The 27,460-nt window shown below is 40.3% G+C and overlaps 2 protein-coding genes across 11 annotated transcripts in view; one reads left to right on the top strand and one right to left on the bottom strand.

The window, feature by feature from the left end:
- The window catches only part of SENP1 (SUMO specific peptidase 1), a 49,660-nt gene extending 42,181 nt beyond the window's left edge, over positions 1 to 7,479 (bottom strand). For 2 of the 7 annotated variants that reach the window (XM_027592761.2, XM_027592767.2), the window contains exons 1-3: positions 7,129 to 7,225; positions 2,809 to 2,856; positions 1,240 to 1,370 (exon numbers count right to left, since the gene is read on the bottom strand). In XM_027592761.2, coding sequence (XP_027448562.1) covers positions 1,240 to 1,370; positions 2,809 to 2,812 — 135 coding nt within the window. In that variant the 5' untranslated portion in view covers positions 2,813 to 2,856; positions 7,129 to 7,225. The other 5 variants (XM_027592762.2, XM_027592764.2, XM_027592763.2 and 2 more) reach the window with 5 other exon arrangements.
- The window catches only part of PFKM (phosphofructokinase, muscle), a 47,371-nt gene continuing 26,294 nt past the window's right edge, over positions 6,384 to 27,460 (top strand). The window contains exons 1-3 of one of the 4 annotated variants that reach the window (XM_027592755.1): positions 7,274 to 7,322; positions 8,436 to 8,526; positions 9,169 to 9,291. In XM_027592755.1, coding sequence (XP_027448556.1) covers positions 8,445 to 8,526; positions 9,169 to 9,291 — 205 coding nt within the window. In that variant the 5' untranslated portion in view covers positions 7,274 to 7,322; positions 8,436 to 8,444. Of the gene's footprint in view, positions 6,514 to 7,273; positions 7,323 to 7,399; positions 7,418 to 8,435; positions 8,527 to 9,168; positions 9,292 to 27,460 lie in introns of those variants that run through there. The other 3 variants (XM_027592756.1, XM_027592757.1, XM_027592759.2) reach the window with 3 other exon arrangements.

Raw genomic sequence — 27,460 nt, 5'->3', positions numbered from 1 at the left:
AACATTCTGCTTTGCTTGGGAGAGATTCACACAGTAAAGAACTGTCTCATCCATATTAGTAATGGCTTTCCTACTGAGAAAGACTGCTTTATTAACAATGTTCCTCAAACTTTAATGTGGAAATAAACAAGCTGGAGGTTTTTTTTTCCTTTTTTTAAAAATGTTTTAATTTCAGCATAGCTGACATACAACGTTACCTTGGTTTCAGGTGTACAACATAGTGATCCAACTTTTCTATATGTTATGCTATCCTCACCACAAATGTAGCTACCATCTGTCACGCTATATTCCCTATGCTGTGCCTTTTATTTCTGTGACTTATTCACTCCATAATTGGAAGCCTGTCCCTCCCACTCACCTTCACCCACTTTGCTCCACCTCCCATCCCCACAACCATCAGTTTGTTCTCTGTATTTACAGATCAAATTCTGTCATTTTGTTTTGTTTTTTAGATCCTACATATTAGTGAAATCGTATGGTATTTGTCTTTCAGTCTTATTTCACTTAGCATAATACTCGCTAGGTCTATGCATACTGTCACAAATCGCAAGATCTCATCCGTTTTTATGGCTGCATGACATGTGTATATGTATACCACATCTTCCTTACCCATTCTTCTATCAGTGGACGTTTAGGTTGCTTCCATGTTTTGGCTATTGTAAATAATGCTGCAATAAATATAAGGGTGCATATATCTTTTTGACTTAGTGTTTTCATTTTCTTTGGGTAAGTACCCAGGAGAAAAATTATTGGATCATGTGGTATTTCTATTTATCAGCTGGAAATTTTTAAAACTGTAGATTCTGAATCAGTAGGTCTGCGGTGAAGCCTGGGATTCTGCACTTCTAACAAACTCCCAGGGGATCCTGTTGACACTAGTCCTTTAAGAAATTACATTTTATAGCACAGGGAAATCTCAAAGCTTCTGTATATTTACATATTTCCCCACATTTAATGCTCAGCAGTTTTAAGACACTAGTTTAAAAGAACACTGACCTGTGCTTTGGTAATTGTAATACACACAGAAATAATAAGTTTTCTAACAGATATTGTTCTCAAAAAACTCATACACAGCCTAGTTCTTGTCTTAACTTTAATATATCAAAAATAATTCAAAACACCAGAAATACTGATTCTAAAAAGTTGATATATGTTTATCCTTTTGAGTGTGGCATTTAAATTACATCAGATGAAAACTTAAGCCAAACTAATTAACTAAGGGAAGAAAATTATTCCAACCTGATGGTCAGAAAATGAGAGCTGGTCCTCTGGAAAACCTGTTTGTGCCAGGAGATGGGTTTTGAATATGGAGTTGTGGTTCACTAAAGTTACTTCTCCAGCATCCATCCTCATCCTATCAGCAATATCATCTGGGGAAAGAATCCCAATTAATTCAGGTCACATAATTCTTCAATAACTACTTTCCTATGAACAAATCATTTCACCTAATAAAAATGATTCCCAAAGAACATCTCTATACTCAAATAAAACCTCTCGTTCCGAACTAACCATTAGCCAGAAATCTCAAAATGTCACTGTCAAAAAGAGGCCCACATGCAGAAATTGGCTCATTTGGAGTTGACTGAGATCATCTATCTACCAAATAGTTCAAAACTTGTGCAAGTATTAAAAAAAAGCTTAACTCAAAGTTTAAAAAAAAAATGAAATTTTCCCAAAAAAAAAAACTTTGAATGTTTCAACTGTAGAAAAAAATTTAACTATTAAAAAAAAAAGGGAAAGAAATTTCACCATTCGGAAACAAACACTGTTAACAACTGTTTATTTCCTTTGTCTAACTCAAAAAGGTGCTTTAAAAATTAATGTTCCCGAACTTTTTTCTGCAAAAAGTATCACTTATTTATCTGGCTCTTAACAGATATCAGCTCAATTACTGTGATGCTATGGCAGAACCTTACTTTATAACCACCTTTGAGAGAGGACGTATCACCACCTTTGAGACCTTTGTTAGTATAAAAGAGCTAGAATAGAACAGATCAGAGTGACGGAACTCAGTGACTTACAGTGACATCAACAATTAGAGAAAAAGTGAAACAAATGACCAGGGAAGAGAGAAGGTAGACTAAGCAACAGAAAAAAACTGAAGAGAAAAGACTAACGTGACTTAAAAAGGAGCACATGGAATGTTATAAGATCTAACCGTATAAATAAATAGTTCAACCTATTCCTAACTGGCTATTAGTCCTGACCTTGTATTGATCCCCTTTATAGACATAAAGAACTATAAATAGTGGAAAATGTTGTAATCACAATTAATTCTCAATGCTACTAGCTAAACGAAATTTAAAATCTACCTTAATTAAATTATTTATCATACAGAAGTTAGTATAACACAGCAAGAAAGAATAAGGACCCTGGAACCAGGCTGCCTGAGTTTAAATTCTGGCTCTACCAGTTATAGTTGTTTCTTAACCTCTGTGCCTCAGTTTCCTTGTTGATATTAGGCACCTGTGTAAGGCAGTTGTAAAAAATTAAATGAATTAATATATTTTAAGTACTCAGAACAGGGCCTGGCACATAATAAATGTTTGCTAGTGTGTATCTGGCCTTTTCAATACAATGAATGAAAAATGCTTCCAAATGATGCTATAAACAATGTCTCAACCAAAAGAAAATTGTTTGGTATTACATTATTACATAATTAGGTTGAGATCTCCTTTAAGATTATCATTAAGCACAAAGATGGAAATACTGAAAATGTTAAAAAAAAAACACAACCATTCTTTCGATTCAACTGAACTAATCAGAGTAACTAAAAGGACTGAATTACTATTTCATAGTCAGACTTACCCATGTCAGGTCCTTTCACATCACTGACTTTAGCAAAGATACAAAGTCCTATAAAAGAAGACAGAAAACAGAAATGTTACATACTGAAACAGCTCCTTCATATAATTATAGAACAGGAAGCCACTCAAAGTGACATTTGCGTTCTTAGTAGAGAAAAATATAAGGTGGTAAGAAGAGATGACTTGATGGGAAGAGAAGAGAAACTAAAACTAGCTGAGGCAATTCCAAACATTTCTGAACCCTGAGCTATATTAAACAGCAATTATGAACTACCCACAGAATCACAGACTATTACAGCAAGAAGGTGGTAGTGCCAACCCTTGGAGATTAATTTGCATATGGTCATAAAGTTAGTCAGTGACTGCACTGAAATTACAACCAAGAAATCCATTGCTCTATTACCTCATGGTAAACCATTTTATAAACAAGTGATAGATCTTATGGTGGTACCATTAGACTTCTCTTCCATCTGTTTTAATCAGTGGCCGAATACAGCTACTGACATTCTAAGAACAATCAAGAAATACTTCCCAGTTGTACTAAAGTACTTTCTCTCCCGTTACAAACCAAAGCCCCTTTGCCTACATGAAATTATTTTCTCCTCTGATGTATCTAATTTTCCCAGAAAAAGGAATTTAAAAGCCAAACTGCTTGGAACTAGGTTAATAAACATATCCTTGGCACACATGATTCTTGGCAGATCCAAGAGGAGACTAGGGATGGTAACAGTCACACTTACTATATTCATAATATTATGACCATATTTTTAAAAAGATTGAGCACTTCATCAACTTTAGTTTATAATCAACTTTAGCAATCCACTTTAGCAATATCAGGGCTTCAATCTACGAAGGAGACTGGATGATGCTATTAGGTACTCCTTATGGTTGCAATGAAGTGCACACACGAAGGAAGACTGCTTGAGCTTTTCTTGGCATACCTACAGACTAAGCAGAGTAATCATCTGATTACCCAGTCTTGCTGGGGAGGATTCCCAAATAACTTAAGCCTTATATTTAGGCTTTGAGTATGTTTCCAAATGCTCAACTTAACAAAAAGCTGCTATTTGGAAATTCTCCAGGTTATTCTTTCCCCTTCTTCCTTTTTAAATAAAGAAATTCCCTGGGTTCCACATTAAGGGAAAAAAATCCTATCTACCAATAAACTAGCAGTGGCTTTTTCACATTTCACTTTTTTAGGCTATTTCATTAAATGTCATCACTAGCCTTTTTTGTTGATTTAAGGAGAATGCCAATTTAAAAGCTTGGTGCCCAGTAGAACAATCCCATGTTGCTTCCTTTGCATTGCTAAGATATATGTAAAGAGGGAATCAAGAAATCAAAGAATTTTAGAGACTATGTCCAGAGAGGTTAAGTGACTTGCCTGAAATCACATAGATGGGGCAAAGGGAAGGTAAAAATCCGGGGTATCCTTAACTCCCAAGCAAATGTGCTTTCAACAAACACCACAAAACATGGTATCCTTTAACATATCTTCATTCAAAGATTCATACACTTTGGCAAGATAAAATTCATCTGTTGGGGATGGTCCTGGGGGATCCACAGTTTCATAATTTTAATAATTAAAGCCCCACATTTACATTTTAATACAAATACATTCAGCTTTTTCAGGTGCTTATGTTACTTTCTTTTTGCCATTTGCATTTACATTAGAAGTAGAGATATTTTACTCCAAGATTCAACATGAAATGCTGGATCTGGAAACTCTGATACCACCAAATTCTTGCAAGTCTAAGAAATTTTCCTTTTAAGAAAAGTATTCTAGGGCGCCTGGGTGGCTCAGATGGTGAAGCATCTGCCTTCGGCTCAGGTCATGATCCCAGGGTCCTGGGATCGAGGCCCGCATCGGGCTCCCCGCTCCTTGGGAGCCTGCTTCTCCCTCTGCCTCTCTCTCTCTCTCTCTCTGTCTCTCATGAGTAAATAAAATCTTAAAAAGAAAGAAAGAAAGAAAGAAAGAAAGAAAAGAAAGAAAGAAAAGAAAAGAAAGAAAGAAAGAAAGAAAGAAAGAAAGAAAGAAAGAAAGAAAGAAAGAAAGAAAGAAAGAAAAGAAAAGAAAAGAAAAGAAAAGAAAAGAAAAGAAAAGTATTCTAGGGATGCCTGGGTGGCTCAGTTGGTAAGCAACTGCCTTCAGCTCAGGTCATGATCCTGGAGTCCAGGGACTGAATCCCCTAACAGGGCTCCCTGCTCAGCAGGGTGTCTGCTTCTCCCTCTCACCCTCCCCCCTCTCATGCACTCTCTCTCTCTCATTCTCTCTCTCTCAGATAAATAAAAATCTTTATTAAAAAAAGAAAGAGAAGTATTCCAATAACATTTCCTAGTTCACACTGGTCATCAATTTACTAAAAGAATATAAGGTGTTACAGGTATTCAGGTGAAGTCAAGTTAATAGCTGAACACAAAAGTAACAGATCTGAAAGAAAAAAAAAGATGGCAAAGTCTTGACAGTAACAGAATGTAACAAGTAGAACAAAACATGTATAAGCTTACATGCAAAGAGGTGGTTATAAAAGAGAATGTTTACAGTTACCATGAAGTTACTAGTAAGTATATACCAAGGAGAGGCAATTAGCTTTATCCAGGACCAAATGTTAGAATAATTTTTGATATGAGAAGGGTGTGGAAGTGATCGTGTGAATTCTCCTACTCTGAATTCAAATATATATATATATCATATATATGATACAGTTTGTAGTATATCATCATCTATTTGTTTTTGTTTCTCATACTTTTACATGTAATCTCTCCCAATAACACCTTAACACTCTCAACACCTTAAAACAGTAAGCATTCAACTTCTTTAGTACACATTTACTGTGCACCAATTACATACGAGGTACTAGGGATACAAAGATGAGTAACAACTGGTCCCTGCTGCTGAAACACTGTCTACTGGGGGAAACCAGATCCATCAACAGATACCTATAGCAAGAAATAAAGCTGGTGCATTGGCAGGCGGCGTGGGAGTCAGGTAAAGAAAAGGGAAAGACTTTCAAAGCATAGTCAAGAGTTACATCACCTTAGCCTGAAGTGGCAGAACCTGTTTTTTAATCCATTTGCTCGCTCCAGATTTAACTCATCAGACGGGTGACATGAAGACCAGGTTTGCAGTCGGGATAATTAATTGGAATCGGGCAAAAATGAAAGAGACTTCTCAAAATAAAAACGAAATGAGCCTTCCAAAATTGAGACTAAAGGGAAAACGGGATCTCTAAATTGGAAGAAGGTTGAGGGATCATGCTTACGAGATGCTTAAGGCTTCACTGCAACTCTAATTTCTAATTCAGTGTAATCTATCTTTCAACACGAGTGCTTAACACAAATTATCTCTACAAAGGATAAAGATTCAGGAGATGATGTGATCTACTCCATTCAGAATATCCAATTAGAACAAAGACCCTAAGTAAAATAGGTGGTAGCCTAGGTAAGGCTTTATATAAACTTCACAAGCATCACCACCACCCCAAGTAAGTATACCAAAGGTGAAGTGAAATGACCTTAATAAGGCTGACTTGAAAGTGATAAAGGAGTAAGTTATTGCCAACAAGATAGTGAACACACTGCAGAGGCACCGATAAACAGAAATCACCAAGCTCAAGAGAAGCCGGGCGTATATCCAGAGAGACCACGTTAGGGAGCAACCAAGAAAGAGACGGTTCAAGGGAATGACCAGGAGGCGATGAGCCAGGTAAGCAAACCGTGGCAGTTTAAGGGGATTTTCATAACCTGGGCAGAAGGGTCCAGCCGTTTCTCTCTGGTGGTGGCACTAGCGTTTTCACAGCTCAGGGAGATACCACAGAGTAAAAGAGTTGGAGAAATGTTTACGTGAGACGCAGAAGTAGTCGAGAAATACCATTCAGGTCTCAAGGAAGGCGGGAGGTGAAGCAGGTGTAACAGAAAGCTGAGCTTCCCGGTGAAAACAGCTTTCCCTTGAGAGAAGACCCTGCCCGGGCGGGAAAGCCCCGAAATCCCAACCGGCCTTTTCCCCACAAGTAGGGCTGGGCGCTGAGACGGGGCCCGTGGTAATGGCAGGGAGACGGCCTCCCCCCGGCCCAAGAGAAAGGGGCCTGAAGGACCGGCCTCGGGAAGCCTAACTAACGGCCGCCGGCCAGATCGCGGCCGGTGGAGAGCAGGGGGGAGGGGAGGTGGTCCCAGGGGGCGGGGCAGAGGCAAAAGCGCCGTCCCCACAGCCCTCCCCGCTTCCGCCCAGCCCAGCCCAGGCTGCTGGGCCCGGACCGGCACTGCCTCCCGGCCCAGGCTCCCTCCATCCTCACCCCTCCCCCAGCTTCCCGCCGCCACTCACCGAACCGGAACCGGCTGCTATGCGAAGGGGTTTCCGGCCGGGCGCGGAACGCAAAACCCGGGAACCGCCGCGAACCGGAACAGCCTCCACAACACCGGAAGAGCCGCCCGGTGGCTGCGGAGGCGGGGTGGGGTGGAGCGGGAGGTCAAAGAGCAGAGTTGAAGACCCGGGGAACGCCTGCGCAGTGTGGCCAGGTCTGAGAAGCCCGGGGACCCTCTAAGGCTGAAGTCCTCATTTACCTGTTCCCCTTTGAGTTTGGGGTTTTTCTCGTTCCCGTTCTCGGATTACTGTTAGTGTACCGGTCGTCCTTCGCTTTTTTCTGTTCCCTCGATCCCCTTGCACGCCGTCTTCTGGTTCCGCTCGGCGATTTTTGCTTTTGCTCTGGTTTCCATGGCAGCTTTTCGCTGTGGCCCTCCCTCGACTGGCGGGAACTTGTGGCCACCTTGACACATCGAGCTCTGTTTCGTGTATTATTGAGAATCACGGAACATTGGTGCTTGTAGTGGTTGTGGGAAAGATTTTAGTCCTAACAGTTTCAGGGAAGTGAAGTCATTTCCCAAAGTTATAAAGTGCATGGCAGATCTGGGACTAGGAAACAGGTTTCTTAATTTGCAGTCCTGTATTCTTTCCATCACATCATGCTTGATTGGCCATTTGGGGAAAAAAAACATTTTAGGATGAGCTTAGGTTAGACTCCGGAAACATGTAGAACCTTCCAGAACTCTGGAGGAGTTTGAAACATGGGCAGAGGTGTGAGGAAAGCTATTGGGGCTCCACCAGAGATGTACTTTTCTGAGTAAAAATAGAAAAGGACCCAGGTGTCGGCCCTCTGAAGAACTAAATGGCCCCGGTGGTGTTCCTGTGATTGAATGGATTAACATGTAATCTGTGCCCTACTTTTAAAAAGAAAATAATGAGAAGAAATACGTTTGTCCATTCAGACTTTTTGCCAAGTCCTTCAACTTGGCCTCTGGACCCAGGCCCTCTCTAGAAGTCTTAGAGAAATGCTTCTGAGTAGGCCCTCGAGGCCTCAGAAGTCTCAGCTCAGACTTAAAGAAGGGGAGCTTCTGGAGGCCCCAGCCTTTTACTGACTCTGAGGTAACAAGGAGAATACTTACTGAATTCAGGAGATCTTGTCCAGTCAAATACATAAAAGTAGATTATTTGTATCCCTTCATATACTGATATTTTATATTGTCATGTCCTAAGGCCTTTAGTATTGGGCACACCTGATCCATGTCTGTTTTGTCCAACCTAATCATTCCACAGATCTGTTCAAATGGATTAAACTCCATCTCTATTTCTAGGAGACAGCCATGCGTAAAGAGGAATTTCATCTGAAATTTTTCATGTGCGTGATTCAGTCTCGCGGGGTAGTCAGGCCTCCCCAGCGCACAGGTACCATTGTCTCCTGATCCTACTCCAGTGACGGGTGGATTCTCTTGCAGGGAGTTTCAGTATGGGTTGTGAAACTTACTAGTCTAAATGTAGGTGTTAGGGGCCAACTGACTTTATTCCATCCCCAATATAGTAAAATATTTGTCTCTGAGTCATGTCTTTTCCTCGTACAATTGTCAGGTGAGATTTTGGTCTCATGTGTGGGAATAGGCCCAGGCAGATAGGAAGGACGGACCTGGGAGTTGAGGAAGAACAAGATTTATAGCACATGAGCTGGTAGTTGATTTCTCTGTGCTTTGTGAATCCCTTTCTGGGATCATCTGTCCGAGTCCTTGTTACGACTGTAATTGACACTAAAACCTATAAGATAGAGTCCCAGAGAGAAATGACTTTCTATTCTACCACAGTCTCGAAGTAGCTAGTTACATGTTCTACTTTTCTCTCATTTATGTCAGAGGAATAGAACCCTTTTTTTAGGGTAAGATAGTTGTTGAGAAAAGTCATGACTTCTCTAATTTTTCACTGGATTATGGGGGAAAAGGCCCTGGACAGCTAAGAGTTACAGAAGAAATGAAAGAAAATAAGTAGCACTCCTTTCCCTGAATCCCACCTTGAAGGTAACCTAGAGATATTGCTTCTCAGCTGGGGAAGCTTCAACTTCCAGCATGCTCATACAAAAGCCACCACCTGAGACAGACAACCTGAAGTCTCTACCTGCTATGGATGATTCAGGCACCATGGAAGGCATACCTATTTTGAAAAATGGTGAGGCATGTGGTTAAACAAGGGGGTGGGGAGAGGTGGAAAGGAGTATTGGGAAATGAAGTTTATGCATACATTATAAAGTAGGATACAACTACGAAATTTGAATTAAGACACAGGGAGAAAATGTGTGTGTGTGTGGTGGGGGAGACGTTGAGAGAAAGTAGATCATCTGGGAAACTCTAGAAAGAGGGACAGTGCTGTCTATGAAGAACAGCTTGATTTAATCAATAGCAATTCGGTTGGCTTCCTCATGCCTATAAGGCACTAATCTAGTTTATCCTATCTTTTTTAAATGCTGAGGTGTTTTTTTTTTAATTTTATTTATTTGAGAGAGAGAGTGAGAGAGAGAGAGAGCACAAGAGGGGGTAGGGTCAGAGGGAGAAGCAGACACCACGCTGAGCAGGGAGCCTGATGCAGGACTCGATCCTGGGACTCTGGGATCATGACCTGAGCCGAAGGCAGTCGCTTAACCAACTGAGCCACCCAGGCACCCTAATTTATCCTATTATCAGCAACCTGGATATGTAAAAATATGAAACTCAAAAAATGGGTTACATAAAGGAGTTATTATATTACAAAGTGATGCTAAATATTATAAAAATATTCATCTTAGGGATCCATTTAATAGCAAATTTATATATATTTAAGTAGCATTTAACTCATAAACAATTTATATGGAATGTCAGAAACATCTCTATGTTTCCTCTCAACTGAAATACATCTATATTGGAGTCAGTTCACTGCAAACATTTACTGAGTTCCCACCATGTGCCCAATAATATGCTGGAACTAATAGAGATATTGTAAAAATTATGTATAAAGACATAACCTTGTCATTCTTCTAATAGTTTACAGAAAATGACTTATTGAGTCCAAATCCTTGTTTGAGGAAGAACTTCAAGTTTAAAGTGGTCTTCCTCAAGACGTTAACAAGTTCATTGGAGTAATCAGTCTCAGCACCTATGAAATATATAGCAGTATTTATTTAATTTTTTCTTTTTTTAAAGATTTTATTTTTGTTTGGAAAAGAGCGAGCACAAGCAAGAGGGAGGGACAGAGGGGGAGGGAGGAGCAGACTCCCCCCTGAGCAGGGAGCCCCAAGTGGAGTCCTGGGATCATGGCTAGAGCCGAAGGCAGACGCTTAACTGACTGAGCCACCCAGGTGCCCCTCAATAATTTTTTCAAACCGTTACTATTCAAAGTCATTGCACTGGGCTCAATAGATGAGAGAATGAGCTAGACACTTTCTCTTTCTCCCAGGAGCCTGTGATCAAGAAGGGTGATAACATGAGACAGCGTGTAAGCGAAGAGCTTGATAACTGGTTCAAAATGTTGAATTTCCAAGAAGGGTGCCATAGAGAGGTAGGGAAGGGAGGGAGCAGTGGACCGCTTAGGCAGAGTTTCCCTCTGGCAGGGCACCATGCAGGCAGGCACCATGGCAAAGTCCTAAGCTTTGAAATGCACAAACTATACCTTGATTCAGTCTCATTTTAGTGAACCTAGAGTTAACCATACTCACAGGAAAATGGTTTATACACAAGGACACCAACTTATTAAGATGTTGGAGCAACATATGTCTGTATATGACAGCTGTGCGTGGTCTGTGTCCCTTTTATCAGACCTGCTTTGCCCATTCATAAATAGCTGCTAGGTACAAGAAGTCCAGCTGGTGGCCCTGTCCTACACTTGCTTGACTTTGTATAGATTATTTCTTATTTGCCTTTATCTTCCCTGCTTTTCCCCTTCTCATTTTGCTCTATATCTAAAACTCAGGTCACTGCAGACCCCCTTAGCCCTGATGATCCATTTGGAGCCATTTCTGTGGTTTGAACTCAGCATTATCCCACAAACAAAATTCTGATGTTAACTTATGCCTTTAAACATTGAGGCTAGGGTGCCGGGGTGGCTCAGTCGTTAAGTGTCTGCCTTCGGCTCAGGTCATGATCCCAGGGTCCTGGGATCGAGCCCCACATCGGGCTCCCTGCTCATCCGGAAGCCTGCTTCTCCCTCTCCCACTCCCCCTGCTTGTGTTCTCTCTCTTGCTGTCTCTCTCTGTCAAATAAATAAATTTAAAAAAATCTTTAAAACAAAACAACAACGGGCACCTGGGTGGCTCAGTTGGTTAAGCGACTGCCTTCGGCTCAGGTCATGATCCTGGAGTCCCAGGATCAAGTCCCACATCGGGCTCCCTGCTCAGCGGGGAGTCTGCTTCTCCCTCTGACCCTCTTCCCTCTTGTGCTTTCTATCTCTCATTCTCTCTCTCTCAAATAAATAAATAAAATCTTAAAAAAAATAAAACAAAACAACAACAACAACAACAACAAAAAACACTGAGGCCTCAGGTGAGAGCTACAGTGAACCCTTCCAGCTTTCTCCCTAGAGATGGAGAATCACATGTCTTCCCAATTAGCCCCAATGGGATCTCTGTTCCTTCTTTTCTGACTCTCTCCCTGCCTGCTCCCAACCTCTTTCCTTCCTCCTTTTCTTCCTTCCTCCCTACCTCCCTCCTTTTTATTCCTTTCAAGAAAATTGATTGAACACATACTATGTGAGGCACTGTAGTTGGCACTGGGAATAGACTAGCAAACAAAACATGTACATTGCCTACTCTCCTCAAGTTTATAGTTCTCTGGGAGTAAGACAGCAATCACATCATCACACACAGATCATTAAAATGATGCTAGTACAGTGAAAATAATACCACATAATCAGAGTATAATAAGAGGATACCTAATCTGGCCCGAGAATTTGGAAAAACACTTTCTAAGGAAGACCCAAAAGATGCGTATGCCTTAGCCAGGAAAAGGGGAAAGAAGAGCTTTTTGGAAAAAAGGACTATAGGATCTGAATTGAGAAGGAGTTTGGCTCATTGGAGTAGCAGAGAAGGCAGCACAACTCCGGTGAGAGAAGAGTAGCTGGAGATTGAACTATAGAGATAGTATAAGAGCCAAATCATGCTGGGCCTTCTAGGTCTTCCCACTCCCCTGCTGTGGGAACTCATGGAACAGTGACAGGATCTGGCTCCTGGGTTGAGGATGACTTGGAGGGGGCAGGAGCGGTTATGTGCCCTGGTGAAATGGGAAATGCCACCACCTGGCTCCTCTCCACCTAAGGTCTAAGCAAGGAAGTCATGCCATCAAACAGCATGGTTGGCAGAGGTGAACCAAGAGATACCAATGCCACAGCACCCCAAAACCCTGGCCTGATGTCCCCCTGCTGCTGTCAGCCTGAAGAATTCATAGGGACTCCACGTGAGGCTGTGTGTGGACAAGCTGAGCTCTAATCCTAATAGGAAATGGAGCACATTTTGTTTCTAATCTCACACTTGGCGGGGAAGCAGTTGCCGTTATTATCTTCTCTGACTCCCACTAAGAGCAGCTTAGAATAGACCAGCTCTGCCTGTACTGTGACGAGGTAGGCCCCGAGTGTGTGTGTGTGTGTGTGTGTGTATGGGTGTGTGTGTGTTTCTGGCCTATGGAGAATCAGTTCCCGACAGGAGGAAGCCATTTGGTCCTGCACTGGGACACAGCAAAGGAGTGAGTCATGTAGGCCCCTAAACTTTGCAAGGAAAAGTGGTTAGAATTCCTGGAGAGCTGAGAGCGTGAGACGACGACCTCCAGCCAAAGGCTCAGGGGCAACAGTAGCTTTGTGAGCCAGGCTCTGACCCAGCAGATCCAGCTGCCCACTAGACCCAGAACCTCTCCTCTGCACACATCTCTCCTGGCCACTGATGGACAACTGGCCTTGGCAACCCGGGACTCCTGAGATGACTATTTACCAGGCTGCAAATGAGGGAGTATACCAGAACAGTAGTGTAACCCCCATCTGCCCCCTGTGTTACCACTTATCCCTGGAGGCGTAAGACCTTACTACCATATTCCTTCCTTCATTTAGATGATCTGTCACCAGAATTGCCCAGTCCCCAGCACTGTTCTCTTCCTTTGACAGTAGGACTGTCAAAACCACTCACGTCCTGGTTTATGCAGACCAGGATGCAACATTTCTTCAACACTGAATGCAACTGATATGTGGAGGTGATTGCTCCCCACAGCCCAAGTTTCTTCCAAGTAGTTGTACTTGTTTTCTGCATTAGAGACAAGGTTCTCCTTATGTAGATGCCATGTTATAAGTGACCTGAGAGCCTGTTCTCTTGTTGAAGGAAAATCACTGGGAGTTCTGCCTCTTTAAAGATTGTCTTAATCTCAACCTAGTTGCTATTCAACATGGATCTCCTGGTCCCAACCTTCTAGGACAAGCTCCAGAGAATTCGAGTTTTCATGAAGCTGAAACTCTCAGGGCGCTTCAACTGTCAACTGAATTGGGAAGATCATTGAGTAAGAAGATAGTCTTACAGATGCTCTTCTTTCAATCAAATATGCAAGGATATCGGTAGACCCCTGGAACACTTTTTTCATCTTCCACTGACTAATAGAGATAATCTTATGCATCCCCTTTGACCCTCCTAGTCTGGGTGGTCCCTATCAAACTGCCTTTCAGTCAACCCAGGGAAATGTATTTAAGAGACTAAAGGTATAGTCCTTGGATTATGGACTTACTAAACAGTTAACCCTTTCCCATTATGCTTGATGAGGTGTTAGCTGATCTGAAGCGGAAGACTCCCAGATTGTCTTACATAATTATTATTTGTCTTCTCTGTTCTGATATCCCCCCAAAGCTTACTTCTTTAAGGAAAGAAAATGTTTATCTGGTCCAAGCTTGAGGTTACATACCTCAGCTGAAGAGTTTGTTTTCCTCTGACCTACTCAAGACTTGAAGGTGGCACCTTCAACCTATAGTAGGGGTCATCTTGTTACCTGTGACCTCTTTCTTGAGCCAGCTTTCCCAAGAACTTGATCCTAATGGGTGAAAATAGGAGCCATACAAGCCTTCTGAGCATGCTAATTTGTTTTTCAAGTGATGGTGGTCTTGGACCTCTACAACTTGCAACAATCATTCCCCAACTTTTTTGTGCATCAAAATCACCTGGAGGGCTTGTTAAATCACGTAGTTGAGCCCCCACCCCCAGAGTTTCCGATTTAGTAGTTTCCGGGTAGGACCCAAGAATTTGCATTTCTGACAAGCATCCAGGTGATGCTGAATCTGCTAGACTGGAACTGAGAACGATTGTCTTAGGCCTTATGTCAGAAACATTAATATTAATGGCTAGTGGAGGCTGTTTTGTCTCCGGGGGTCATCCTATCCCAGCCAGAGCTCAAGATGACTCTCCAGTGCAGAGGGTCTGTCCTTATGGAGCTTCCACTGGAGGAAAACAGATTATATTTAGATAATGACCAGGTGAGATCCAGGAGTTGTGTAGAAGTGAGAGGACCAGATAGATATTTGTTTCAACTCAGAAGTTCATACCTAATTGCTGTATGTGTTTCACACCAACCCACCAAGTCATTGTAGCCCATTTATAACTCTGATTCTAGTCCAAAGGAAATCTTGGTGACCCTCCTTTGTGACACTCCTACCTTGTTCCTGCCTCAGGACCTTTGCCTTTGCTATTCTCCCTATCTGAAAGCTCTCCCTCAAAAGGGTAGCTTGGTTTTCTCTCCCATTTATTCAAACCTCCTCCTAGAATGTCATCTCAGCAAGGTTTTTCCAGTCCACCCTATTTAAGATAGCACCTTTATCTCTCTGCTTCTTTGCTCTGCTTTATTTTTCTTCAAACACTTATCACTATTTGACTAATTTATTTTTTTAAGATTTTATTTATTTGAGAGAGAGAGCAAGAGAGAGCACGAGAGGGGGAGCATGAGCAGGGGAGGGACAGAAGCAGGCTGTGATAATGCCGGGCTCAATCCCTGGGATCATGACCTGAGCCCAAGGCAGACGCTTAGCTGAATGAGCCACCCAGGCACCTCTTGACTAATTTTAATATCCGCTCTCCTCACTAGAGTGTAAGCTCCATGAGGACAGACAGGTTTTTTTTTTTTTCCAACGTGGATCCCCTTGAGTCTAGAACAGTGCCTAACATGTAATAGGTGCTCTGTATTTGTTGGCTGAATATGTGAAACCTATAGTATGCTATTTCCTATTCTCTTGGGTTAGAGTCACACCTGGATGACTGCCATGCCTATTTCTCATTCCTAAATGTCCTGGGACACTATTACTAGCATCATTCACATGATCTTCATCATCTCATCACAGTGGACTAAATATAGATCTGTACCCATTCCATAGTCATGACACTGTCCTTGTAGTAGTGAATGGGCTCATGAGTATGGCATATATCATCCTCTTTATTGTCCCCCATCTGTGACAGGCTTAGGTAATCACTGTTAAAGAGATCTTCTGTCTTCATGAACTATTCAGCTTCCTGGCAATAATGTCTAGCTTTATCCTGGTTTGGAAGGTACTGTTCAAAGCTTTCTGTACCTTCATTTGTCTATCCACTACTTAAAAGGGCTAATGGCCAGAGCATTATGAACCAGGTACTTTAGAAAACCTCAACTGGTTTACTGAAGTGCTCTTCCTATCTAGCTGCTACAGAATTATCTTTAAACATCTTCTGACACTTCTCTCCTCCAGAATACCTTCTTTTATAATAACTATAATTTTTGCATTTATTCCTTGCCTGGACTGCATGCCAACACCTTAATAGCTAACTGATATCTGGAGAGCTCTGGGAAGTACAAGAGAACCTTCTAAATACCTTCCTGTACTCTGAGATCAGTATAAACAATATGCCTTTCATCATTTGGTACCAGCGCATGACATATAAGGTGAGATATCATTTGGTTTTTCTCTGTGCATATTAGCTTTTCCTGACATGCTGAAAACAGGAAGACCACCACCAGATAGTATAAGATAGAAGAAAAAGTGGATTTTAACCACATGGCCTTCTCGGTCTAGATGACCTTCTTCTTTTGGATTCAGTCCTTTTTCTCCCCTCACTCTCTGCCAAGTCCCCTAAATCCCAAATTTTAGTGACCAACCTCAACAACTGAATAAAGCTGATTATATTTTGGACAAAGTTTTAGATTTCCAGCAATACCCTAGCTAATTCCCATACTTAAATCATTAGAATGGGCATAAGCCCCCTTGAGAAGCCTATCAGAGGGCCCCAAGTTCTTATCCAGTACAAACTCAGGATATTTCAGCTTTCTCCTTTGGAGGAAGGGCCCAGGGTATCCTTTTACAGCCCCATTAAACCATACCAGCAATGAAAATGATCTTAGAATAAGTTCAAATTCAGCTGCTGGCTTAGTTTCGTCACCTGGAGAATGTGTTGGCATCATTTCTTGTTTGACTGTCTAACTTATTGCTTTGCTCTTATGATTCCTGGTCCTTAATTCTGCTAAGCTGTGTGATTTACTCCTGACACTTTTCTTAGGCACCCTACCTTGTATGGCAATGTTTAGACCCCTTCCTCAACCCCTCTTGCATAGTCACCGTACTGTGTTTACATGTAGGCTTCATGCACCAAGAGCCTGCCCTGAGGAATTCTTCTCAGCCTCCCCCATTAGAGGGATGAGGTTTGAACATATGTCATATTTCCTAGAATTGCCCAGATCTCAAACATTCTCTCCCATCATCAATTTATCATCAAATTATGCATCCAAATTTTGATATGTAAGATAAATCAACCATAGCTAGCTAAAATGACTTTTCTAAGTTGTTGAGGTTCCTTAGAAACTGTATTTGAAATTTAAAAGTTGGTTGATAAGGGGCGCCTGGGTGGCTCAGATGGTTAAGCGTCTACCTTCGGCTCAGGTCATGATCCCAGGGTCCAGGGATCGAGTCCCACATCGGGCTCCCTGCTAGGCATGGAGCCTGCATCTCCCTCTGCCTCTCTCTCTCTCTCTCATGAATAAATAAATAAAACATAGAAAAAAATAAAAGTTGGTTGATAAACAGAGAATTAGGAAAAAGTGAAATGTATGGTCTTGGAGTTTAGGATTAAAATGAAAGAAAATTCATTTTTATTTTTGTTTTTTTAAAAAGACTTTATTTATTTATTTGACAGAGAGAGACACAGTGAGAGAGGGAACACAAGCAGAGGGAGTGGGAGAGGGAGAAGCAGGCTTCCCGCTGAGCAGGGAGCCTGATGTGGGGCTGGATCCCAGGACCTTGGGATCGTGACCTGAGCCGAAGGCAAATGCTTAACAGCTGAGCCACCTAGGTGCCCTAAGAATATTCATTTTTAAAGAGCTAATCACTGTTTTCATTGTATCATCCATCTCTCTAATACTGAAATATCTGTATCCATTGGTGTCTTATTCTGGAATGGTCCAAATAAACACCACCAAATTCTTATTATCCAGGTTCCATTTTTTTTTTTTACTCCATTTACCCTCAGCTAACATATTCATGTTGTAAGAAATTGGTACATTATAATTGTTGGGGTATCGATTTCTTCAATTTTATCCCAGGTCCAGTGAAATACAAACTTCCTGTGAACCTTTATTAGTCCCTCTAGATTTTAAACTCCATGAGAGTTTATTATAACTTAGCACCTGGTACAGTGGCTGGCACATAATGAGTCTTCAATAAGTACTTGTTCAATGTATGAATTAATAATGAATAGGAATTTCTCAAGATTCTTATTAGGAAGATGTTTACAGCTTTTCTTAATATGATGTGTTTCTTCCATCAGCTATCTCTACTTTGTGTTAGTTTTTACTAGTTTAATTCTCAGAAAATAACATCTTCAAGTTTGGAGATTGCATTAAGATAACCACAAGCAAGGCCTAAGTACTTCTGAGAAAATTCTTTTCTAGGACTTCCACCCCCAACTGACCTGGAGGTTCCCTAGGTGCCTTTTGAGATGATATTTCCTTGATTTGTGCTTGTATAGTTTTCCAGGAACTCCTGGGGATGATTGGTGCCTGGATGGAAAAAGGAATCTAAAGGATCAAGTGTCTTTGGATAAGGCTATGAGTAACAGTGACATTTCCTTGCTTTCACCTAACTAACATAGACTAATGAATGCAATAATTCATTAAGAACACTTTCAATGAAGACTTGAAAGTTGGTTTTGGGTCAGGGCCCCTGGCTGGCTCAGTTGGTAGAGCATATGACTCTTGATTTTGGGGATGTAAGTTTGAGCCCCACATTGGGTACAGAGATTACTTAAAAATAAAATCTTAAAGATTTTATTTATTTATTTATTTATTTGAGAGAGAGAGAATGAGAGAGAGAGAGCGGGAGAGGGGGAAGGGTCAGAGGGAGAAACAGACTCCCTGCTGAGCAGGGAGCCCGATGTGGGACTCTATCCTGGAACTCCAGGATCATGACCTGAGCCGAAGGCAGTCGCTTAATCAACTGAGCCACCCAGGCACCCAAAAATAAAATCTTAAAAAAAAAAAAAAAGTTGGTATTGGGTAGAAGTGGTAAGGAATGGATTGCCTCTCAGATTTCAACTTTTATGTCGGAGTTAGAAACTCTAGAATGTTGTGGAAAGCTGTTCTAACTTTTCCTTTTCCAAAACTTTTTAACATCTTTATTGAGATATAATTCACATATCATAAAATTCACCCATTTAAAGTGTATAATTTGAACTTTGGCATTCCAAACTGATTCCTCATAAGTAGCTTACAAGTCACCACTCCATCCTAGCAATAAGTAAAAGTAAAAAGACTGAAGAATTAACAGTTCTTCTTGGATCCATAAGAAAGGGGGAGGACACAGGGCAGAAACAGTTCTTCTTGGATCCATAAGAAAGGGGGAGGACACAGGGCAAAGCTAGCCCCAAATTTGGAGAGACAGACAGGCAAGTACAATTCATCACAGCTTACTAGAGCAGAAATCCATGAGTGGAAACCTTCTTGGAACGAGTGATGGGGTAGGAAAACCTGAATTGTAATTAACAAATTTCTGGAGACTCAGTGTAGACAATTCTGAGAGTTAAAAAGTGCAGGGGGACCTGGTCAAAGGGAGTCCCCACAATATTGTGAAATTTACTTTCAGGAGCTCAACCAGATTCTCGTAGTAAATATCAAAGAAAAACCCCTGAGGTTTTCTACAGCCAGAGGAGAAAAGGAACCATTTGAAATACAACAGAACAAGGGTGCCTGGGTGGCTCAGTCCTTAAGCATCTGCCTTCGGCTCAGGTCATGATCTCAGGGTCCTGGGATCGAGCCCCACATCGAGCCCCACATCAGGCTCCCTGCTCGGCGGGAAGACTGCTTCTCCTCTCCCACTCTCCCCGATTGTGTTCCCTCTCTCGCTGTGTCTCTCTCTGTTAAATAAATAAAATCTAAAAAAAAAAAAAAAGAAATACACCAGAGCATTCTTTTCTGGTTAACAAGCCTCGCCTTCAGAGGAAACTAATTAACCAGGGCCTAATTTACTGGGGTATTATCAGAGCCTAACCTACCTGGGGGAGAGAAATACCCAACTCCAGCCCACTTGCCATTCTGGCCCTGGGAGAAAAACTAGAGAAATGCTTGTGGAGTTCACAGCCAAGGGCTGGAATCTAATCAGAAGACTATAGAGAAAAAAAAAAAGAAGACTATAGAAAGCTTCCTCTCCTCCCCACGTCTTACCACCATATTACTAAAGGCCTATTTACAGCACTTCCTTTTATCCATTCCACTATGTCTGGCTATCAAGAAAAAATTACAAGGCATATAAAAAGGCAAAAAACACAATTTGAAGAGAAAGAGCAAACATCAGAACCCAACATAGCAGGGCATTAGCGGACTAGGGATTTTAAACACCTGTGAATAATGTGCTAAGGACGCTAATGAATAAAATAGACAGCATGAAAAACAGAGGAGCAATGTAAGCAGACGGATGGAAATCCTAAGAAAGAGCCAAAAAGAAATGCCAGAGATAGATAGATAGATAGATAGATAGATAGATAGATAGATAGATAGATAGATAAATAAATAAAACCACTGTAACAGAAATGAAGAATGCCTTTGGTGTTAGTACACTGGATATGGCTGAGGAGAGACTCTGAACTAGAGAATATATCAATACAATTCTCAAAAACCAAAAAGAAAAGAAAAATACTGAAGAAAACAGAAAAGAATACCCAAGGACTGTGGGACAACTGCAACAGATGGAACATACACATAATGAGAATACCAAAGGGAGGAAAGAAAGATAAAGGAATGGAAGAAATATTTGAAACAATAATGACTGAGAATTTCTCCAAATCAAACATCAAACCACAGATCCAGGAAGCTCAGAGATACATGCCAAAAGTAAAGACAAAAACCCCTACACCTAGGCATATCATTTTCAAATTACAGAAAATCAAAGATAAAGTACCAAAGGAGCCAGAGGGAAAAACACCTTATCTATAGAAGAACAAAGATAAGAATTACATCTGACCTCTCCTCAGAAACCATGCAACCAAGAAGAGCATGGAGTGAAACAATGGAAATGTTGAGAGAGAAAAATCACCAACCTAAAATTTGGTACCCTGCAAAATTATCCTTTAAAAGTGAAGAAATAGGTTTTCTCAGACAAATTGAGGGAATTTGTTGCTAGTAGACCTGGCTTGCAAGAAATGTTAAAGTTCTTTAGAGAGAAGGAACATAACATGGGTCAGAACTTGGATCTTCTTAAAGGAAGAGCATCAAAAAATGAATACAGGAAGATAAAGCAAAAAGAATTATTTTTCTTATTCCTAGTTGATCTAACAGATAATAACTTGTTCAAAATAATAAAACAACAATGTATTCAATTATGTAAGCTCACATGTATCTATACAGTTCACTCTTGAACAGTTTGGGGGTTAAGGGCTCAGGTGAAAATCCATGTATAACTTGATTTCCCCCAAAACTTAACTACTAATAGCCTACTGTTGACTGGAAGCCTTATCAATAACAACTGACATATTTTGTATATTTTATGTATTATATACTGTATTCTCACATTAAAGTAAGCTACAGAAAAGATATTAAGAAAATCATAAGTAACAAAATACATTTACAGGACTGCAAAAAATCTGCATATAAGTGGATCTGCACAATTCAAACCAGTGTTGTTCAAGGGTGTGCTATATATGCTTATGTTTATACATAAACATATGTAAAATGAACGACAGCAATGATACAAGGGATGGGAAGAAGGAATTAGGATTATTTTGTTATTATAGGTATTCACACCACCTGTGAAGTGGTATAGTGCTATTTGAAAGTGGACTTGGATTAGTTGTAAATGAAATATTGCAAACTCTAGGGCAACCACTAAAAAAGTAAAAGAGTATTACTGATATGCTAGGAAAGGAAAATGCAATCATACAAAATGTTCAATTAAAATCACAAAAGGCAGAAAAAGAGTGGAAGACAAAAATAGGAACAAAGAATAAGGGCAACAAATAGAAAACAATAATGAATATGGTAGATATTCCAGTTGTATCAATAATCACTTTCGAATGTCAGTGGTCTAAATGCATCAATTAATAGATTGCCAGAGTGAATCAAAAACATGACCCAACTATATGTTTGTCCATAAGAAACCCACTATAAATATAAAGATACATATAGATTGAAAGTAGAGGGAGAAAAATATATCATGCTAAAGCTAATTTTTAAAAAGCAGTGGTAGCTCTATTAATTTCAGACAGAGCAGACTTCAAAGTAAGGAAAGTTATCAAAGATAAAGAAAGGTATTGCATAATGATAAAGGAGTCATCACCAAGAAGATATAACTCCTTAAGGTGTACATGTCTGGGGCGACTGGGTGGCTCAGTCATTAAGCGTCTGCCTTCGGCTCAGGTCTTGATCCCAGTGTCCTGGGATCGAGTCCCACATCAGGCTCCCTGCTCAGCAGGAAGCCTGCTTCTCCTTTGCCCACTCCCCCTGCTTCTCCCTCGCCCACTCCCCCTGCTTGTGTTCCTGCTCTCCCCCTGCTTGTGTTCCTGCTCTCGCCATCTCTGTCTCTGTCAAATACATAAATCAAATCTTTAAAAAAAGGTGTATGTGTCTAACAACACAGCATCAAACTACCTGAGGCAAAAACTGATAGAAGTGAAAGGAGAAAGAGATCCACTATCGGAATTGGAGATTTCAACACTCTTCTTTCCAAAAGGGACAGATTCAGGAGGCAGAGAATAAGTAAAGACATAGTTGAACTCAACGACATCATCAATCAAATGATATAAATGACATCAACAATTCATCCAACAACAGCAGAACACACATTTTTCTTAAGCTCACGTGGAACATTCACCAATATAGACCACATTCTGTGCCATAAAACACACCACATTCTGGGCCATAAAACACACCACATTCTGGGCCATAAAACACACCTTAACTAAAAGAACAGAAATCCTACAATGTCTGCTCTCAGAACACAATGGAATTAAACTAGAAATCAGTAACAGAAGGAAAACTGGAAAATCCCCAAATATGTGAGGATTAAACAACATATAAATAACACATAGGTCAAAGAAGAAATCTCAAGAGAAATTTAAAAATATTTTGAACTAAATGAAAATGAAAACCCAACTTAGCAAAATTTGTTGGATGCCATGGGAGCAGTGCTTAAAGGGAAATTTATAGCATTGAAAGGCATATATAAGAAAAGAATGTCTAAAATCAATAATAATAGTTTCCAACTTGGGAAACTATAAGAGAAGAGCGAATTAAATCCAAAGCAGAAAAAAGAGATAATGAGAATTAGACCAGAAATTGGGGTACCTGGGTGTCTCAGTCGGTTGAGCATCTGACTCTTGATTTTGGCCTAGGTCATGATCTCAGGGTCATGGGGTCGAGCTCTGTGTCCGCCTCTCCACTGGGTGTGGAGCCTGCATAAGATTCTCTCTCTCCCTCTCCCTCTGACCTTCCCTCCCCCAAGGGGGGGGGAAGAAAAGAATTAGAGCAGAAATCAATAAAACTGGAAAGGAAAAAAAAATCAATGAAACCACAAGCTGGTTCTTCAAAAAGATCAATAAAACCTATAAGCCTTTAATGAGGCTAACTAAGGAAAAAAGAGAGAGGACACAAATTGTTACTATCAGAAATAAAAGAGGGGACATCATTACAGATTCCAGGGAAATTAAAAGGATAATAAAAGAATACTATGAACAAATCTGTGCCCACAAATTTAATAACCTAAATGAAATGGACCAATTCCTTGAAAGACACAATGTGTCAAAACTCATACAAGAAGAAATATGTGATCTGAATAGGCCTAAATCTATTAAAGAAATTGAATTAATAATTAATAACCTTTCAAAAAAGAAAGCACCAGAAAGCTTTTGCACAGCAAAAGAAACAGTCAACAAAACGAAAAGACAACTGACAGAATGGGAGAAAATATTTGCAAATGACATATCAGATAAAGGGCTAGTATCCAAAATCTATAAAGAACTTATCAAACTCAACACCCAAAGAACAAATAGTCCAATCAAGAAATGGGCAGAAGACATGAGCAGACATTTTTCCAAAGAAGACATCCAAATGGCCAACAGACACATGAAAAAGTGCTCCACATCGCTCGGCATCAGGGAAATCCAAATCAAAACCTCAATGAGATACCACCTCACACCAGTCAGAATGGCTAAAATTAACAAGTCAGGAAATGACAGATGTTGGCGGGGATGCGGAGAAAGGGGAACCCTCTCACACTGTTGGTGGGAATGCAAGCTGGTGCAACCCCTCTGGAAAACAGTATGGAGGTTCCTCAAAAAGTCGAAAATAGAGCTACCATACAATCCAGCAATTGCACTACTGGGTATTACCCCAAAGATACAAATGTAGGGATCCGAAGGGGTATGTGCACCCCGATGTTTATAGCAGCAATGTCCACAATAGCCAAACTGTGGAAAGAGCCAAGATGTCCATCGACAGATGGATGGATAAAGAAGAGGTGGTATATATACACAATGGAATATTATGCAGCCATCAAAAGGAATGAGATCTTGCCATTTGCAGCGATGTGGATGGAACTGGAGGGTGTTATGCTGAGTAAAATAAGTCAATCAGAGAAAGACATGTATCATGTGACCTCACTGATATGAGGAATTCTTAATCTCAGGAAACAAACTGAGGGTTGCTGGAGTGGTGGGGGTGGGAGGGATGGGGTGGCTGGGTGATAGACATTGGGGAGGGTATGTGCTATGGTGAGCGCTGTGAATTGTGCAGGACTGTTGAATCACAGATCTGTACCTCTGAAACAAATAATGCAATATATGTTAAGAAAAAAAAAGAAGAAGATAGCAGGAGGGGAAGAATGAGGGGGGGAAATCGGAGGAGGAGATGAACCATGAGAGAAGATGGACTCTGAAAAACAAACTGAGGGTTCTAGAGGGGAGGGGGTGGGGGGATGGGTCAGCCTGGTGATGGGTATTAAATAGGGCACGTTCTGCATGGAGCACTGGGTATTATGCACAAACAATGAACCACGGAACGCTATATTAAAAACTAATGATGTAATGTATGGTGATTAACATAACAATAAATTTTAAAAAAAAGAAAGCACCAGTCCCAGGTAGATTCCTGGTGAATTCTGTCAAACATTTAAGGAAGAGATTTTGCTAGTCTTCTACAATCTTTTTCAAAAGATAGAAGCAGAGAAAATACTTCTACATCATTCTATGCGGCCAGCATTACCATAATACCAAAACCAGACAAAGACATTAAAATAAAAGAATACTACAGATCAATACCTCGTATGATATAAAGGTAAATTTATTTTTATAGCTCTTAAATGTAAAATGCAAAACTATACAATTCCTAGAAGATAACATAGGACAAAACCTAGGTGATCTGGGGGTATGATGATGCCTTTTTAGATACAATACCAAAGATATTATTCATGAAAGAAATATAGTGGACCCTTGAACAACACAGGTTTGAACTATGGAAGTCCACATATACACAGATTTTCTACAGTACTATAACATACCTTGTATTCCTCATGACTTTCTTAAAAACATTTTCTTTTCTCTAGCTTAATTTATTGTAAGAATACAGTATACAATACATGCAACATACAAAATATGTGTCAATCAACTGTTTATGTTATTGGTAAAGCTGTCAGTCAACAGTAGGCTGGGAGTACAGTTGGCCCTTGGACAACATGGGGCTTCAGGGCACCAACCCCTTGTGCAGTTGATAATCAGCATATTAACTTCTGACTCCCCTAAAACTTAACTAATAGTAGTAACAATTAACTATGTACAAGGGGACCCATGCAGTTCAAACCTATGTTGTTCGAGCGTGAACTGTAATTAAGTTTTTGGGGAGTCAAAATTTACGCACAGATTTTTGACTGCATGAGGGTCAATGCCCCTAACCCCCACGTTATTCAAGGGCCAACTACAATTGGTTAGCTCAACCTCATTACAATGAAAGCCTACAATTCAATGGAATATAGTATGTTCAGAGGGTTTTGCCGTCACTTTAAGTTTAGGACATTTCCATCACCCACAGAAGAAATCCGGTCCTCCTTAGCAGTAACCCCTCATTTCCCCATGGCCCCAAAGCAACTGCTAATCTGCTCTCTCTTTAGATTTGCCTATTCTGGACATTTCATATAAATGGTGCCATATGGTAGGTGGTCTTTTGTGAATAGCTTCTTTCACCTAGCATCATGTTTTTAAGGTTCATCCATGTTGCAGCATGTATCAGTACTTTATTCTTTTTATTGCCAAGTAATATTCTATTGTATGGACATGCCACATTGTATTTATCCCTTCATCAGTTGATAGACATTTGGCCTCTTTCCACTTTTTGCCTATTATGAATAAAGCTGCTGTGACCATTGGTGTACACGCATGTGTGTGTGTGTGTGTGTGTGTGTGTGTGTATACATATGTTTTCATTTTCCTTGGCTGTATATGTAGGAGTGGAATTGCTAGGTCATATGGTAACTCTGTTTAACATGAGGAACTGCCAGACTATTTTCCATAGTGACTAGATAACTTTACATTTATACCAGCAGTACACAGGGTTCCAGTCTCTCCAGGTCCTCTCCAATACTTGTTTTTTCCATTTTTGTTTTTGTTTGTTTGTTTGTTTTGTGATGGTCATCCTAATAGGTGTGAAGTGGAATCTCATTGTGGTTTTGATTTGCATTTCCCTAGTGATTAGTGATGCTGAGCATCTCTTCATGTGCTTATTGGTTGTTTATATATTTTATTTAGAAAAAAAAGTCTAAGCACTTGCCCATTTTTTTTGTTTTTTAATATTACAATTTTATTAGATATTTCGTTGAACAGAGTATGTTTTTTAAAATTAGTAGACTTTGTTGGTTAGAGAAGTTTTAGGCTTACAGAAAATTGAGCAGACTGTCTGCACAGTTTCCTCTCCTGTGGTCAGTTTCCATTTATTACTGTTTGCATCAGTGGGGTACATTAGTTACAATTGATGAGCCAATATTGATATGTTATTATTAACCAAAGTCCATAGTTTACATTAGGGTTCACTCTTTGTGTTGTAAGTTCTATGAGTTTTGACAAATACACAATGTCATGTATCCAGCATTATAGCATCATGGAGAGTAGTTTTACTGCCCTAAAAATCCCTTGTGTTCCACCTATTTATCACTCCCTCTCTACTCCAAGCCCTTGACAGCCATTGATCTTTTTACTATCTCTAGTTTTATCTTTTCCAGAATGTCATTTAGTTGGAATCATACAGTATGTAGCCTTTTCAGACTGGCTTCTTTGACTAAGCAATATATATTTAAGTTTCCTTTATGTCTTTTCTTGGCTTGATAGGTCATTTCTTTTTATTGCTAAATAATATTCCATTGAATTGATATACCACAATTTATCCATTCACCTTTTGAGGGATATTTTGGTTGCTTCCATAATTGCTTTTGGCCATTATGAATAAGCTGTTATGAACATTTGTGTGCAGGCTTTTGTGTGGATCTAGTTTTTGGCTCATTTGGGTAAATACTTAAAGGAGTGTGGTTGCTGGATCATATAATAAGACTATATTTAGCTTTGTAAGAAAATATCTCTTAAAGTGACTGTACTATTTTGCATTCCCAACGAAAGATGAGGGTTCCTTTTGCTCTACATTCTTGTCAGCATTTGGTACTGTCAGGTTTTTTGTTTGTTTGTTTGATTTTTGGATGCTAGCCATTCTAATAATATGTAGTGATATCTCACTGCTTTAATTTACAGTCCCCAAATGACGTCTGATGCTCAGCATCATTTTATATGATTATTTGCCATCTGTATATCTTCACTGGTGAGGTATCTGTTCAGACTTTTTGCCCATTTTTAAATTGGGTTATTATCCTTTTA

Source organism: Zalophus californianus, chromosome 9 (assembly GCF_009762305.2).
Source record: "Zalophus californianus isolate mZalCal1 chromosome 9, mZalCal1.pri.v2, whole genome shotgun sequence".
In the NCBI taxonomy this organism is placed as follows: Eukaryota; Metazoa; Chordata; class Mammalia; order Carnivora; family Otariidae; genus Zalophus; species Zalophus californianus.
The sequence above is the reverse complement of the archived record's forward strand: the minus strand, read 5'-3'. Positions and strand labels throughout refer to the sequence as shown.